At 35.7% G+C, this 18,426-nt stretch overlaps 1 protein-coding gene across 1 annotated transcript; it reads left to right on the forward strand.

Annotated features, from left to right (window-relative positions):
• The first annotated feature begins 3,185 nt into the window (after positions 1-3,185).
• On the forward strand, positions 3,186-12,682 carry LOC137399532 (probable small nuclear ribonucleoprotein Sm D2). Its single transcript, XM_068085688.1, has 3 exons — positions 3,186-3,260; positions 8,576-8,749; positions 12,409-12,682. Exons 1-3 carry the CDS (start codon positions 3,256-3,258, stop codon positions 12,581-12,583), a joined length of 354 nt encoding a protein of 117 aa, XP_067941789.1. The 5' UTR covers positions 3,186-3,255; the 3' UTR covers positions 12,584-12,682.
• The last annotated feature ends 5,744 nt before the right edge of the window (positions 12,683-18,426 follow it).

The raw sequence follows: 18,426 nt of genomic DNA on the forward strand, positions 1-18,426 counted from the left end.
ATTTATAGATTACACAAAGATTGACTAACTTATTAAAAACAAAACTGACGATAAAATGGTGGACGGCATGACAAATATTGATATATTGTTTTCAAAATGCTAAACAATCAAAGGGCATTTTTTGACCTTGAAAAAAACATTGGCAATAGAATTTTGTTCAAAAAGTAAGAACAGTTCAAATAAAGATAAGGTGAAATGTTTACAAATAAACTTAAAAAACTGCATTAACACGTCTCGCATTTGGACTTGTCAGTTTTAATTTCTCACTGATGAATCTTAAAAAAGGCATGTTATTAAATATTTTAAATTTGATTTGACAAAGTCTGTTTATCAAATATTTTCGACTTGATACAAAAAAGAGATGGCATCATAACACGAAAAGCTACATGGTGCCTGTCAAGTATACAAAGCTGGTTGTAAGGTCACAATCAGGCTATATTATTGGTTGTACATAATGAGGTAGTCACAAAAAACTCAAACCATACAATATCTAATGTGCTGAAGAAGACAAGCTGCACATGACGAAGTACTAGCTCTTGTTTGGAGAAGGTACAATATGCATCGTGAATGATTTCAAATCAATAAAAAGATTTAAAAAATGTGACATAAAAATCCTAAAGAACTGAAAATAAATTACACATAAGCAAATGCTGCCAGAGTTCCAGACTGGTTAAGTTTTCATAACACTGTAAGTTATAAGACAAGTTAAAATATTAGCTAGCTAAAATCTTTGAAGATTTGAAGATAGACTATAAGGTTCTTGGAGAATCAGTTGATTAAAAGATATCTACTAAGAATTATGTTTTTGCGAATGAAATTTGATGCGTAACAACTTACTGGTGTCTCAAGTATTTTGTAAAAATGGTTAACGGTCTATTCACTGACAGCTTTGTTTCTTTAATTACAGTTTCAGATCTTTGTTGTTTTTAATGAATCTTATTGTTCCTGAACAGGTTCGATAGAACTGAATAACTCATGCTGATGTTTTTTGCTTCTGATGAACTGATTGTATGGCATGAAATTTGCTACTGATTATGTTTTTATAACGTATGTATAAATTTTTATTGGCAATGCTAATCACCAACAAAATGGTGTTATTTGTTACATGCCAAAACAAAAATGAAAAGACAGAAATCAGAAACTATTGAGCAAATTGGACAAAATGGTTTTAAATTTTTGTAACCTAATAGTATTAACAGAGAGTTGAGATAGTGAATTAAAGGTTGTAGTGACAGAAAGTTCATAAATTGAAACATACGGAGGTGGATGTAGTCTGTGGGGGCTCAAAATAGAAAATGATGTTTGTCATTTGTGTGGAAGGATAAATACAAATATTCCTGATATATTTTATGCATGAATTTAAAACCTGTAACGCGAATTCGGAAACGAGCGAGTTCAGCATAAGGCAATATATTCAAGTATATTGTGATACGATTGGTGGAAGTGTTGTGAGCTGGAATATGATTGGTGGAAGTGTTGTGAGCTGGGATATGATTGGTGGAAGTGTCGTGAGCTGGAATACGTGATCAGTAGTACAGTAGTCTTAGTATAGATTTCGGTAAGATGAATAAACGTACTTTCCTGCTGTCGGTATGCTGAGATAAAGAAATATATACCAACGCCATTGATCAGATGACATTGCATGAAATGAAAGTAAAACAACATAAGGTTTTATCTTTTTTAAATTAAATTTGAATTATATTATGGTCTATAGATTGATGATGGCCTATCGATCTCAGACTTTTTTCAATAAGGATGTCAGCCATTGATGACAGACCTGCTCATTTTAAGATTTCTACATTTATGATCTGTTCTGCCATTTGATGTAGGCTTACATCAGTACATGTATATGCTGTACCTCAAGTGTCTCATCATCACAGCATGTAGTTTCTTTACTTGAGCTTAATAAATTGACTAGGTCTCTGAGCGAAATAAGAGAGTTGACAGAGCCACTGTTCGATAAACTTGATATTTCACTGTGACTAAGATATGCTTGTTCTTTTAGCAGAGTTGGCAAAAATATCGATATTTTTAAAAATATCATATCGCTGATATATATATCATGATGTTTATTAATATTTTTGATATTTATGATATTTTTGAAACAAATGACATTTTTGAAAAAAATTGAAGCTAGGTTGAATTTGTATGGTGTTTACATTGTGATTGGTGTATTTTATAGGTTGTATGGGACCAGTCAGCAATGTTAAATACAAAACACTTTGATTTATTGGAGGCCTAGCATAATAATAATATTTACAAATATAAAAATATTCGTCAAACATTGAATTGAAAACCATGACATGGATGCAAACAAAATAGTGCAAATAGTAAATACACGATATGATAGTCCAAGCATGTTCTAATGTCCTAAGGAATACTCCTTTCCACTGTGTAGAAAGGGGTATTCATGTACCAAGCTAAAAAAGCATACCCTTTTTTTATGAAAACACTCTAGAGTTTCAGGTCACCCAAAAAAACACCCCTAAAACATGCTTTTTTCGTTGAGCCCTTGGGATAAATAGAAGAGAGTGAACTGTCTGGGCTTGCGCAATTGTGAGGTGGACAGTTTATGGAAAGGCATCCACATAGTTTTCAAGTAAATATGGCCGTCAGCCATTATGTTGCTATATCTGTTGACTGTTTAGCAGCAGCACCTAGGGCTTTTAAAAAATATCAAAACATGTAATTCTTCTAAAAACTCAAAACCTAAAAGCTGCCTGCAGATACAAAACTTATCAGAGTTTGTCCTATATGTCATTTTGGGTAAGACTTGTGCTTTGATATGTGCTTTAAAAGGGTTATCTTATGGTAAATTATAAAATTATTAGCATCATATTGTAGGGAATTTTGTCATCTTTTAAATGGTATAAAATACACCCATCTATTTTAGACCAACTGTAAATGGAAGCTATTTTTGTTAGTTAGTTTTGTAGTCGCTCCATTATTGATTACATAGACATATATAAAAATAATGGGCGCGGCCTGTTTGTTTGGAAACTTGCGCGCTCCCATCCCATATACGCTTCCATTGGTCGCACAACTCTACCCTACGCGGCATTGCGTTGAAGCGACCTTTCGAAACGTAGCCAACACCACCTATACCTTTTACACGTGTGGTGCCGTACACACGAAAGTAGACTACGTTGTTTGCGAAGCATTAAGAATCTAGGTTAATTTGTCAAGGACAATTCGTTCGCGGCCATACTTTTTACTATTTGATTGCTAATTTGGTTGCAGATAAAAACTATTATTATGGCGTGAGTATATATTTACATTGTTTCAGTTTGTGATTTAGCTAATAAATGATTTAAAATTGAATCTTCTGGAAAATTGAAGTATTGGCACTGCAAATCGTTGTATGAGCCTGATCTATCTCACTATTTTCACATGAAAGGATGCTTTGTTTCTCGCACTTTCCAAAATTTCCAAATCAAACCATGGTTACTCTTGGCCATACCTGCCAACTCTCACGCATTGGGCGTGAGACTCACGCAATCATCCCAAAGAAAAAATGAAAATGCGTGAGAAATGTGTGAGATTTTTGCCCCAATTTCCACAATTTTATATATACTATCTTTGATACATCGATTGCCCCAAAACCAAATCTAACGCATTGCCCACCTCTTGGGTTGGCAGGCCTGCTCTTGGCCAACTGGCTGGTAGGTTTTTGGTGCACTGACCGATCACTGATTGAATACGCTATCTCAAATATAGTGGCATTTACGCTGAGCCCAACTGGCATCTCACAAGGCATGTACATTTTAACGGGATATTTTTAAATCTCATCCATGCTTGACAGTGGGTCACGCCATTTGGTATCTCCCTGTGATAATGGCGTTGATGTAATGACAAACTCACCTCTTTCATTTATGCTATGAGAGGGAATTATGGACGGTTGGGCGACAGTCAATAGGGCGACAGACACTTAGGCGACACTTTCGGTTCGAAAGGCGACAACTTCAGACGGAAGGGCGACACAGCGGACAAACAGGCGACAATTCTGGACATTGAGGCGACAATTCTGAGGGCAGGATTAATTCAAAATATTAAGTCCTGTTATGTTGTTGTGAATTAGTAGTGAACACTAACAAGACGCCAACTTTATATGCCCAGATCGGAATTCTTGCATTAGTCTTGGCATCTATTACCTGCTTATATCCTCATTAATCTGATTACATTATTCTTTTACACACAGTAGAATTTCATATTGTATTATTGAATGTACCCAATATTTATTTAATTGAGATGGTTATTATTAAAAAAAATTACTGAGATTAATCTGTCTTTAATCGCCCAACTATTCTTCTGTTCATCCTTTTCCACAAATTTAACTCTAGAGTCTGTCAACTCCACACACTCAGATGTCATTTAGCCAGTCACTATTTTCTTTTTCACTTCCTTCCTTGAATGCTTGGAAAAACTGGCAAGTTGCTTATCAGTGTGGCAAGAGTCTGAGATTCTTTACCGCCTAATTTATAACATCATAGAGGTACCAACTTTTTTAACCCCTTTGAAGCGATGCATTCTTGAGTCACTAGCATACCGCTGTTGATGAGTCATTATACTATCTTTGGCTCATGTATCATGTATTAGGATCCTCAGTAGTAGCTCTCAAATTAATGTATATTCTTGTTCTGATTGCAGTATGAAAATAAATACATACATATGAGTTTAGCTTGATACATTTTAATAAATTTGCTTTTTGGTAGATTTATACAAATAGTAAAGCTGATTTTTATCATATATAACTTTCAAAAATACGTATATCAATAGTTTGCAGCATTAATTTTTTTTACAATGCCTTTATTCTGATTGATACTATGTAGATAAACCCATCTAGCGATAGAACTTCTCTTTCCTATCTAGAATGACAAGATCAGGTTCACGGTTATAAATTGGCAACTGAATATTACTTTCTGCTAATTCTAAAACTTAAATGAAAAGATAATTTGAATTACAGGAGTATAATTATACACAGTGACTCGCAGGTACTCGAATGCACTTGCACTTCCAATCATACACAAAAATAATTGCAGGAAATTCCCTACACCACTATTTAATAAAGTTGTCATTAAAGTTCAAGCTGATGGCTGTCTATGTAATATCTTCCCATCTTTTTTGAAGTCTGTCCTTTGTTAAAATAGTCGTGTATAAAAAAGATTCACAGTGCGTATTAAAATGCAAAATATAGTATATGATGTGGCACGTGGCAGCATTAACCTGCAACTGAGTATATATCACAAAGGTCATTGAGGTGTTGATCACTCCTCATTATCTCAAACTACAGGTTGTGTGTGCCATCGGGATCTGTGACAAGAGTAATTCGGTCAAATATCTCAAGTGACTCTAAAGGTAACATGGCATCAGGACCGGTTAATTTCTATGTTTTGGAATGGATCATTTCTCCATAAGCTTTCTGTGATGCTGTTTAGTCTTCTTGCAACAAGCTGCAGAAGTTAGTAAAATATGGATATATCTTAGACACCTATGTCAGAAAAATCCTTCATTCTTCATACTCAAATAAAATCGCGACAAACATACATCAGTGTGAACCGCCTATTAAGTCTGCATTATAATGACATTGAATTATTATCATAATTGTAAAGAAACAAGGATAAGGAAATCATTATTTCCACAAGTGAATGAGAAATCACAATAATAGGGAATTGTCTTTTCATCTCACACAAAGAGCAAACTTCTCCCAGCTACTGTGAATTTCGACGATCGAAACCATAAAACTATTTCTTCTCGAGGTAAGATAACTCTAAAGTTTCAACAATCAGAGACAAGATTGTCGACATTTTAGCCGAGAACGTGACTTTTCGAACAGTTTTGAACAAACATTCTGATACAAAAACAAGTTTTGGTGTTTTAATTGAATAAGCTAGATGCATTTTTAGAAACAATACCTTAATGTTTTGTTAACTGTCTGGGCTAGCATAATCAGAGAAATCTCACCAATGGCGTTTAAAAATACATGTTGCTATTTCGATTTATAAAAACGTTTGTGAAAAAACAATAACACTGTCAAGGCTACATTTCAAAAATATACGTAAGCATTGCACACGATGACAGCTTGTCATAGCTTGTCAGTACATTACCTCGCCTTCAACCAAACAGCAAATTTGTCGCCTTTCAGTCTGGAATTGTCGCCGGTTTGTCTGCCGTGTCGCCTTTCCATCTGAAGTTGTCGCCTTTCAAACCAAAAGTGTCGCCTAAGTGTCTGTCGCCCTAGTGACTGTCGCCCAAAAGTCCAGTTACCATGAGAGGAGTGTCGCAAGTCTGTTAAGGTCTGTCGGCATATGCTTCAAGAATTTTATACTAATGTTTGCCCATTTTGTTATCTACCTAGCGTGACTAAGGGGAAACTTATTATATTTACTAGAAGCATATTACGCAATAGTGTATAGTAACACTTTTTTGTTTTTGCTCATATTAAATAGGTGCTCTTTACAAAGCTTTCACAGGCTGTAGGAAATTTGAAAACGGTTGTTAAAACTTGCGTACCTATATATAGGCCTATGTTTTATATATGTTACTCAGTTTGAACAAAAATTCACACGCAATACCAGATTTTAGGTTGATCCCTGAATCTACTTATGCTTAAGTTTTTTGGAAGCCCTAACGTATTTCATAGAATATAGCACTACTTGATGCTTAGAGCACATAAATTACATAATTTTTTTATTATATAGTTCAATACATCAGAGTCTTGGCTTTCGAATGAGCCTATATTCAATACACAAAGAATAATAGAACTATGAAAAACAGGGTGTCAAAAGTATGTCCTGCAATAAAAAAAAACACTTGGTTGCGGTTCCCACAATGTGATGTCACAATTATTATTTAGCCTTAGGTAGTCGATCCCTTTTGCTGCTATTGAGGCTGCCTTTTCTGTGACAATCAGTGCTGTTAAACCTAGGGAGCGCTAACAACAAACTAGGATTCTAGATAATCAACAATGCCCCGGGATCGTGCCCGACCAATACAAACATGTTCTGGGTTAATTAATTATGCTTCAATAAATATACTGTCGTTAATAAAGGTAATGAAATCACATCGATTAAATTGGAACCTGCGGTTGCGTGGCCATGGGACTATATGTCAATCGCACTTTCGCGAGATCACGCAATGCTTGAAATTAATTAGTCTCAGTCGCGACCCTCAACGTCACAATAAAATGAGAGGGCTAGTGCGTAATATCATCGGGAAAACATAGTATGGTGCTTGGAATCTGAATTATTTATCATAGAAATAATCCGTACATGGAGAACTAATGACACTGATTCCTTTGTCATCTTCATTGACTCTCTGGAGTTGTCCTACCTTCGCCTGACACTAGCGTCATTATCATAGTTGATAAATATAAGCGGTAAGCAATAAAATAAGTGGTAAGAGCACACAACACCGCATATGAAAATTGTGACGTCACAATTTTCGAGTCTATGCCATTGAACATTTCTGCGGTAGAGCTCTGGGGAAATCCTATAAACACCAACTTATGTCTGTCTCACCATGTCAAACAATAGCTCATTCGAAAGCCAAGAATTGATGTTCTTTAAAATATGTGATTCTATGGTTAACTATATAAACAGAACTTGCGATGAAAGGTTTATGCTTTGAAGGCATGCCTCACAGTGTTGAACTGTTTAATATTTATTGAAAAAAAGACTTGGATAAATATTACATGGACATGGCGAGAGTGAATGCCTACAAGTTTTCATCAACTCTAAAACCTCTAAATATAATTTTTGAGCTCTGCAGAAAAAAATGAGCATATGCTTTGAGTTTGGTTAACTGTAATTTATGCAATTTATAAATATCTTTCTCTCATGAACTACATTGAGCTCTACAGCCATCAATAGTTGATTATGCTTCAACGGTTTCTTTGACAAGCAATTGTGTATGATAAGTTATTGCATTGGCCAATAGACCATCTAGCGACTTAAGTATAATTCTCATTTGATTTCATGTTTGCCTTTCCAATTAATGAAGGTTTACCTAAGAACTACATGGATGTGACTCTGTTCAGAAAATTTGATGATACAGCGTCGATTGTTGCAATTTGTCAACCCACATTAGTCGAAAAATCTATTGTGTCACGACAGGTCATTGGTATTTAGACTTGTTTGTTAAAAAACTAAATTGTTGACATGAAATCTTCTCAGAGAGTTTCTTGTTGAGTCCAGTATTTAACTTTGTATTTTTGTTGGCCCAATAGTTTGTATGCTTTATAGAGTGCATACATTAGTTCGTATGCTTTATAGAGTGCATAGATTAGTTCGGTTGCTTTATAGAGTGCATACCTTAGTTTGTATGCTTTATAGAGTGCATACATTAGTTTTGTATGCTTTATAGAGTGCATACATTAGTTCGGTTGCTTTATAGAGTTCATACATTAATTCGTATGCTTTATAGAATGCATAAATTAGTTCGTATGCTTTATAGAGTGCATACATTAGTTTCTATGCTTTATAGAGTGCATACAATAGTTTGTATGCTTTATAGAGTGCATACATTGGTAATGCAATATTTTCACCATTACACGTAGCTTTGACATTTTTATTATCAGGGCTATAAAACCAAAGGCAGATATGACACCCGAGGAGATGGCAGCCAGAGAACAAGAAGAATTTAACACGGGTCCCCTTTCTATCCTCACACAGTCAGTCAAGAATAACACGCAAGTTCTCATCAATTGCCGCAACAATAAAAAGCTCCTTGGCAGGGTGAAAGCCTTTGACAGGTGAGACTATTCTTCCCATTCTTAATGTCAAGAATGTCTTAATGTCAAATCTTGAGAAAAATGTTTGCTTTTATACAAACCAATTTGAAGCTAGTTCATAAGTCAGGCACAAAGTTTTTATATATCTCTTTTGATGCCTGTCAACATCATTACTGAAAATAGATGCGCTTCCTATCTGAGAATAAACATGGTTTTATGTTCACATCATGTTGTAGTTTTTGTGAGCTTAGATTAGTGCATGCGTAGTAAGTTGAGAAGAGATTTTCATGTAGGAAATAGGCTAGCAGAAACATATTGTTGTAATTTAGGCTGTACCCAAATTATAGACAAAGTATCTCATGAACAATATACCAGGGTTGGATTTTTCCCTGGAATCATTGAATTTATCCCGATCGATTAGGAAAAATCGGTGTTCATCGGTCAAAACCATGGGAAAAGTGGTACATTGTATTTTTATTAGAAAAGCATGGCAAATTTCAAAGTTCTACAGGAAAAATATGGGTTTGAGTTGTTTATTAACCTTTCAGGAAATTAAACTGTAAACAATGAAGCAGTTGATGAACTTTTGTCAGATCTCTCCCACCAAGTAACACATGTTTCTCAACTAAGAATAACCAAAATACCTACGCTTATTCTGTACTTGGAAGTTTAGCTCATCCTATCAAGCTAGATAACAAGGATTGAGTTTGCTGTTACAATTAGCCCGTATTTTGCTAAAGTGTTTCACTCAACTCAACTATTGGTTGAAAAGAGTTTTAAACAAATGAAGACTCCTACAATTTGATGTTCACAGGATGTCTAGCCATAATCTGGAATAAAGTGATAATCCTTTAATAGCACTATTTGCTAACAAGAGACAATAACTTAAAAGTGAAATGCTATAATTAGTTGTTTCATTATTCAACTACAAACATATACAACTTGGCTAAAAAGGATTTGGAAAGAGGATGAAATTCGTGTCACCATTTACTTGGAGTTGCATCTTGCCTCACTCTTGTTTGAGTGTCATGTATTGATGCTTACCGTAAAACCTCTAATTGAATGCCACTTTAACTTGAACATCGCTTCTATTTGACCGCCACTATAGGAGAAAGGTTGAAAAATAGAGCGCCACCCTGTATTTGACATTCTTTGATCATTATGAACCCATAATAGCAAGTGATCAGTAGAAAAATGTCCACAAAGCCATATTAATAATGAATCGTTAACATCAATAACGATTGATTATTTCGTTGGTTCTGTTTGTATCAAGGTCCGTTTTTCAACTCCAAAGATTGTCGGTTATTTCATTAAAACTTTGAAAACAATACCATAAAAATAATTAATAACTATCAGGCTAATATTAGTTCCTTGTTTAACGTACTGTACGTTTGATACTTTGATGTATGTAAAAAAACTGTTTACAATCATGATGGTTTATGAATGACTAGTTTTAGGCAAAAAGCTGTGCTTAGCCCCTATGCGGCGAAAAATTTCTCATCGTGTGAAATTCAACGCGTAAAAGTTTTGCTCTGTCAAAAAAATTCTTTGGATGCTAATATCGTCTAGTTCAGCAATGCAGAAAAAAGTTGAGATCAGAAGACATTGTTGAAGGTATTGAACAGTCAGAAGAACGGCAGTCAACACGCAGCTGACCGAGCAAATGATGCAAATATTTTTGTTTTTACATGTATAATAAGTATTGTTTGTTTATGTCACTTGTTCATGAATATATATTTGTAGCATTTGACAGATTATTATATCAATTTACAGATTTATGGCATATGATTTGATAGCTTCCTCGCAGTTATCTTAGCTCGGCCTACAATGGATCGATGCTCCTTTTTTATTGCGCATAAGCAGCTAGTTTTGGCTGCAAACTTTGGCAAACATATCACTGAGTGCGATGAGCTTTTATGCAAAATTGTTGAATCTATTTATATAGTTATAAAATAAAAATATGCCTTCAAATTTGGAATGAAATAAAAAATTGAAAGCTCTAGCAAATTTCTAAGTAGGACACAAGCTGTAATATCATTGCAGGTTAATTGCACGCAGAGATATCAACTGGTAAAGATATTTCTCAGTTTTTCAATGCATATTTATTAAGAGATCTTTGACAAGTTGGAGGTAAGTTAGCAGATTTGTTGCATCCAAAAGGTTTATTATCGCTCCACCAGAAAGAGAAGTCAGAATATAGGCAACATTCGCTTAGCCTGTATAAGGGTTAAATTTATCTTCCCAAAATTCTGACGAGCCATTTGAAAAATACAATGCCAACCTCTATTTGAACGCCACCTCCAATTGACCCCACTATGGAGAAAGGGTTGGGAAAATGGAGCGCCATTGCGTTCACTTATAGCTTTTATGGTAGATTTGTTTTGTTGACTAGTATTTGGTTGCTTTAAATACAGTTATAAAAACTAAATATGACAATTGATCTGGTAATAATACATTAATGTCTTTTTCAGCTAGTGTGCTTGCTTGTTGTCTACAGGGCAACAAGGCATAATGTTAATACATGTACTTCTTATTTTCATTACTAAGCATTTTTATTTCAATTTATGAAACAGATCTCATTCAATTCATTCTGTTGACAGTTTCATTTTGATGTTATGACACATTGGTTTGTGGTGCTTCAGATCTATTTTGAGGTGATCTGTTCTTATTCGAACAAAACCAGATTTATTATTTTCATCTCCCTATGAAGATTGATCTCAGCTCCATAATTACATACTCGCAACCGTAGATATCTCAATGCTGCACCTCTGTTTTTAGAGTTTTAGGGGGTTATCATGCTTTTAAGAAAGCTCTTTTTGATATGAAATGTTAATCACAGATGCAAATATGGCTCGATATGATTGCTGTCTGTGGATTTAGTTGTGAAATTTCTTAGAAACCTTAAAAGATTACTTGGGCATAGATGGAAACCTGCTTAATCGTTTAATTTGTATCATGCGGTTTATTGCAATTTGCTAACTATTTTGTTGAAAATGTGATAGTTTACAATACTTACATCATGTGATATTTCCTCTTGTATACAGTAGGTCGGATTGTGATAAACAGCTCTTTCAGAACCAACTTGTTTATATTACGTGTTCATTTGATGCCATTGTATTCAAAAGGATTTTTCCTTTGGGTTTTCTCGAGGCCATGATTACTATGATCAATAATTCCTTAGTTCCTCTAGCAACAAGCTTGCTAATTTTATGTCGTTATGATCAATTGCATATACTTAACTTACTTTGCATTAGATAACTGACATATCACAAGGCTGAATAGCTGGTAATCTTCTAATAATGGGAAAACTTTTGATTTTCCTTTGGAAAATGGAAAACTAAATATTTTCCATATGGTTTGCACTTTCCATTGAATTTGGAATGGTTCATGCAAAAGTGTATCTCTGCTTCATGATTCATTCGGCATCACATTTTAACACCAGCTGCTCCTTTGTGGAGTGTATTTGTCAACATTGTCATTCTGAACTTTCAGAACATGAGGACTTGTCTCATTTTTAAAATAAAAATCGCGCTGTTGGTTTGTACTTATTTTCAGAATACATTGATGTTAAAGAAAAGCCCAGGCCACTAACATTTGTCACCCAACTTTTATTTAATGAAGTATGTAGGAAACCTTTCCTACAGGGTTGGCAGTATCCTGATTGTCTCTAGTGGTTTTAGGCATTGCAACATGGTCTTGGAGAACGTAAAGGAGATGTGGACTGAGGTTCCAAAAACTGGTAAAGGAAAGAAAAAGAGCAAACCGGTTAACAAAGACAGATATATCAGTAAAATGTTTCTCAGGGGTGATTCTGTCATCATAGTTCTGCGTAACCCTCTTGGTACAGCCAAGTGAACATTATGAGTGAAGTATTTGACTACCTTTTGAGAATTGTACATATGTTTAATCTCGTCAGAACTGTTCATACATCACAATAAATTGTAGATACAGTAAGTCAATTGTATTGACTTTCTAAAGAATAAATGGTTGCTTCATTCGTAGTACCACAATTCCAAGAAACTTCATGGATTTTGATTTCGTAAAACTTGGTACAGAAAGTCGCTGGAGCATTGCTTATGTTAACCTACCCTAACATAAACTTGTTTCCCCACCTTACTTGTCGGCTAACCTTGGTAGACATAGTTAAGTCTGAGAAAGTTGGGCACCTCTGAACTTCCACAGCACTCATGTTAAGTCTGCTAAGGTGGAATTGACAAAAGTTTATCAAGGCATGACCTGTATTAATACTTGAAGATGGGAACAACTTCGGTTTTTTAAAGGTTCCCCGACACGAGCTTACATCATCATTTACTTTTATCAAATTTTGACATTTGTTATTTCATTAATATTGCTGAAAATAGCTAAGAGAATGTTTCAGATCAAGGATTATGCTTATAGTAAAAATATATCGCCAGGGGGGTGGGGCTCTGCCTGAGGGTAGGAGTTGTTTGTAAGACAGTTAATAATACTTTGTCTTAAAATAGCCGATAATGATAACAAACCCTTTCTAGTTGCTAGTTACTGGCACAATCAGGTTATAGTACATTATTCTGTATTACAGTACACTGTTTTGGTCCTTTTTATTAAGCATTAAGGAACATTTGCGAAAAGATTTGTCAGTTTATTAGAAACGTGCAGCATATTAGTATAAGCTATTCCCAGGCACCCAGGAAGTAGTCATAAGCTGCATCTTGGACAAGTTCAGTGAAAAATCAGAAACTAAAAAAGTATAACAATGTTATAAATAATATCAAGATTAAGGGTAGCAGCTAAGAGTTACGCTAATATAGATGTATTTATAGGTCTCTCACGATCTTCTAGCCACAAGCTTGCCCTGGGTAGGATTCTTCAGCTCCAGTTTATCTATCTGCTGGTGAAATGTTATTTTGTAAATAGGTATCCTCACCAAGACCATAAATTTGCAAATTCTAGCTCATAGTAATGAAGTTTTAACACAGTGAGGCTTATGGTAACTTATAGTCAGTAGGAGACCACATATTTAGTTTGTAGAGTATAAGGATAAGCAGAAGGATCGAGATGGCGCAATTGTCCATAAGGATTGCACAAACGCAGCAAACAAATATGGCTGTTACTTTTAAGATGACCTCACATATTCCGCAGAATATAGATCTTGAGTTTTTTTGCTTTTGTGTTTTCCTTAGTTCTTTTGAGTTCGCATCTGATGGCTCATTGGCAGCATTATCTTCCGACATATCAACTGAATTTTCCGAGTGCCTTGGTGAGACAGGTATAGGAAAAATGGTATTTCGCTGGCCTTGGTACTCTGCCTCGGTACTACTGGATGTGCTGTTATCTGTGGGATGGTGCACTGTGGTAGTTTCCTCTTCAGATGAGGTTTGATCTGTGGGATGAGTATTGCCCTTTGTCATTGCTGTCATTGCGGTAAGTTCACCTTCACTCGTTGTTAGGCCCACTGTGTCAACTGTATTAATGAACGGCCTCACAAAAATGCTAGTCTTTTTTTGTTCTGCATAGGAAACTGGAATTCCCATTTGTTAAAAGAAGAAATTTAGTACTCTGGATTTGCTATCACCATGTTATCACAAATAGTTTCACATCGGATAGAAAATTAATTAATCACTAATTTTCCATCTAGGCCTAAAGATTAACCACATTGTCAGTTTATTGTATTGTTTGAATGCAAAAGGCATCAAGTACCTACAATGTACTTGAAACACAGAATGTGTATGAAAGGATAACATTGTAGCTAATTAGGTCCAGCTTCTTAGCATTTATTCTGAAGATTTATTTCGCTCACATCTCATTGGCTGGATATGTTGTAATTTATCAGAAATATCTCAATTAAACAGTTTTTCCATTACTAATAAACGTATTAAGGAATATTTAATATTAATAATGTAATAATGTATAAATAAATAATGTAATATTAAGGCATATTACACGGGTCGAACGCGAGTTGCCTTGTCTAACCCAGGTCCCCTTGTCAAACACAGGTCCCTTGTCTAACACAGGTCCCCTTGTCTAGCGCAGGTCCCCTTGTCTAACACTGGTCCCCTTGTTTAACATGGGTCCACTTGTCTAACAGGAAGTCCCCTTGTCTAACTCAGGTTCACTTGTCTAACACGGAGTCTCCTTGTCTAACACAGGTCCCCTTGTCTAACACATGTCCCCTTGTCTAACACAGGTCCTTTGTCTAACACGGAGTCTCCTTGTCTAACACAGGTCCCCTTGTCTAGCACAGGTCCCCTTGTCTAACACAGGTCACCTTGCCTAACACGGGGTCCCTTGTCTAACCCAGGTCCCCTTGTCAAACACAGGTCCCCTTGTCTAACACAAGTCTCCTTGTCTAACATGGATCCACTTGTCTAACAGGAGGTCTCCTTGCCTAACTCAGGTTTCCTTGTCTAACACTGGTCTCCTTGTCTAACACAGGTCCCCTTGTCTAACTTGGGTTCACTTGTCTAAAGGCGTGGTCACACGAGCACCGAACCGACGTAGGATCGGTTCGGTTCGGAGGCTGGTTCGGTTCGTGGCACATGTCACACGGCCACCGAAGTAACTTCGATTCCTAGATACCATACGTATAGAGACAGGACACGGTTTCATTAGTAGTTGTTATGTATTTGAGTTAAATATTTCTATTGTAAACAAAAAAACTTTGAGGAACAATTATACATTATAATTACACAGCAGATTTATCAGAAGATCGTTCGGCTGCTCAAAATAAATCACTCGATACAAATATTTTGCTAACCCTTCCCATCAACATAATTATATTTCTTTTATTAACATATGAATGTTTTTCTATGCTGAGTACATAACAAACAAAAACAGTCTTTATCATAGTACTGTGGTTTTACATAAATAAATCAGTCAACGATAGTTCATCAGGATGAATATGACACATTACTTATATTCTACACGAAGGAAAATCACAACCATTCCCCTACATTTATGCAAAACCTAAGTGCAACATCTTACATTTATGCAACCCAATCACAAGTCCGGGTGAACCTTGTCGTAAATTGCTTCATGTTGTTTATTTAACGAAATAAAAGTATCGTCCCATTTCTTTTTTAACTTTACTCACACGCACGTAAGAAAAAATGTGACGCGTGCTCGCTAGAATTCTAGAATTTTAACCAGCCAATAAGAGCAAGGGTTCGGCACGAAATTTCGAGCAGTACCGAAATAGTTCGCTTCGGCCAGAAATGTCCTCAGCCGAACTTTTTAGAGCTGAAAACGACGTCGTGTTGCGTCATTTAGTTCGGTTCGGTGCTCGTGTGACCACGGCTTTACACAGGTCCTCTTGTCTAACACAGGTCCCTTGTCTAACACAGATCCCCTTGTCTAACACAGGTCCCTTGTCTGACACAGGTCCCTTGTCTGACACAAGTCCCCTTGTCTAACACGGAGTCCCCTTGTCTAACACAGGTCCCCTTGTCTAACACTGGTCTCCTTGTCTAACACAGGTCCCCTTGTCTAACACTGGTCTCCTTGTCTAACACTGGTCTCCTTGTCTAACACAGGTTCCTTTGTCTAATATGGCTCCACTTGTCTAATACGGTCTCCTATAACATTCACCAATGTAGCCTTTTTTCTATACATAAATTAATCATGTCCTCAATTATCTACAGTTAACCTCACTTTCTTGCTTCACCTGATACTGACAGCTCAAAATATTCGTTCTCTTAACCTTTTTATTTTCCTATTTTCCACAATTCTTTCCATGAAATAAAATTCTCCGCTGCAAACGTTTCGTTGCCAAGGTCCTAAATACGTAAAACTGGCTATTAGATCAGCTTTACCTTTGATCATCATAAATATACATTTCAAAAATTGGTGTTATCTCATCACAGCTCTCAGTATTAATACCATAGCATGCTAGTGCTAGTCCTCTAATACTATAGTATGTTAGTGATGGTACCATAATACTGTTGTATGTTAGTACTAGTACATGTACTATAATACTATCGTATGTTAGTGCTAGTACCATAATATTATAGTATGTTAATATTAGTACCTTAATACTATAGTATGTTAGTGCTAGTACCATAATATTATAGTATGTTAGTATTAGTACCATAATACTATCGTATGTTAGTGCTAGTACCATAATATTATAGTATGTTAGTATTAGTACCATAATACTATAGTATGTCAGCGCTAGTACGAGGTCTGATCCAAAAGTTCCCGGAATTGAGTTGTATACTCGTGCATATTCACACGATGGAAAAACCCATTGCAGGGTTGGCTGGGAAACACCTCTGGAGTGTTGTCACAAAATTTCAGGTTGCTATGACAATGCGTTCTCATGTGAGCTAATGATATGTCAAGGTCTGTCTGGTGCTTCAGGAGCTGACAGGCGTCAGCTGCATTTTGCTGCAGAGGAAGACAGAATGGAGGTAAATTAACTTAGAGTTTTCTATACATAAGTAAATGTAATATTTTTATAGTCATAAATACATACACTAATTAATAAAATGATAATTCTTTGCTATCTCCAATCATCGTTTCATAGCTTATCTGCCGTTTTACCTAGCTATAATATTTTTTCAAATTTTCTTTGGTAAATTAGAGTCATGATTACAAATTATTTTCACTCGTAGGAAGTGGGTAAAATTGATTGATCATTGCAAATCTTTAATTTCCAGAACCAAAGCTTCGAATCGTTGGCTTGGCGTACTTGTGCCTTTATTAAATGTTTATTCATTTTTAAAATTATACTCGCAATCTGTTTAACTCCCAATTTTGAAGCTGTCAATAGATACGCTTTAGAATGGCATATCTATGAATGACATATATTTATTGCATTTGTTTTACTGATTACAGAATGTTTATGTCGTCCCACCAGCCGAAGAAGCTTTGTCAGTGTGGAAACTGTCATAAAGGGGAAAGAGAGACTTGAATGCGTGCTGCATAAGCCATGATGTTTTGTTTGAGTTTGTTGCAGTAGATGAATTTGTCTTATTGTATCAGCTAATACTATCTGAGTGGCCACGACTTGATGAATATTTTTAATAAAAGCTTTATGCCGAAATAAAAATATTTTTGCTTGTAAAAATTATATAATAAAATAATATTGTTGAAGATAATGCAAAACATGATTTGCAGAATATTGTAGTGAATTGGATATGGTATATGGATGTCCGCAGAACTGGAGAATGTGAGTTCAAATCCAGTTTGCAGCAGACTTCTCATCCTTAAAACTCTATCCCTGTCTATATTCTTTTCAAAGACGTGGCTTGCTTATTTCACTTCGGTAGTATTCGGTAAGAATACTACTAGTAAGAAACTAGTACGTAGACGGTGTAGGCAATGATATACAGCCCTGCCCCAAAGATAGGCGACAGGCATAATGTGGGCGGGGCTTATAAGAGGCGATATATCGTTAGTATAATGGGTAGCTGCTGATACAAAGACCGCGTTCTACATAGTGACTTGACAGAATTACCGTAGACCGGTAGAATTGGTAGTCGGTACCCAAATGTTTACACAACATTTGGAGAAAGTGAGTAGAACAAATTTTCAATTTTCGTTATTTGAGGCCTTTGAAACATTCATAATAATGCATCTGTAGCAGGATTTAAAATTTTATTCTAGCCAACATGAGCAAATACAAAATAAGATATATGCCAATAGAGCCGCGTAAGACTAGACTTGTATCGCAAATAGCCGATGTGAATACGAGAGATAGAGACAGGTTGCCTAACGCG

Source organism: Watersipora subatra, chromosome 7, assembly GCF_963576615.1.
Source record: "Watersipora subatra chromosome 7, tzWatSuba1.1, whole genome shotgun sequence".
Classification (NCBI taxonomy): Eukaryota; Metazoa; Bryozoa; class Gymnolaemata; order Cheilostomatida; family Watersiporidae; genus Watersipora; species Watersipora subatra.

Coding starts and splice junctions, on each gene's coding strand:
- LOC137399532 (XM_068085688.1), top strand. Junction 8,750..12,408: donor AGGGTGAAAGCCTTTGACAG/GTGAGACTATTC, acceptor TAGTGGTTTTAG/GCATTGCAACATGGTCTTGG.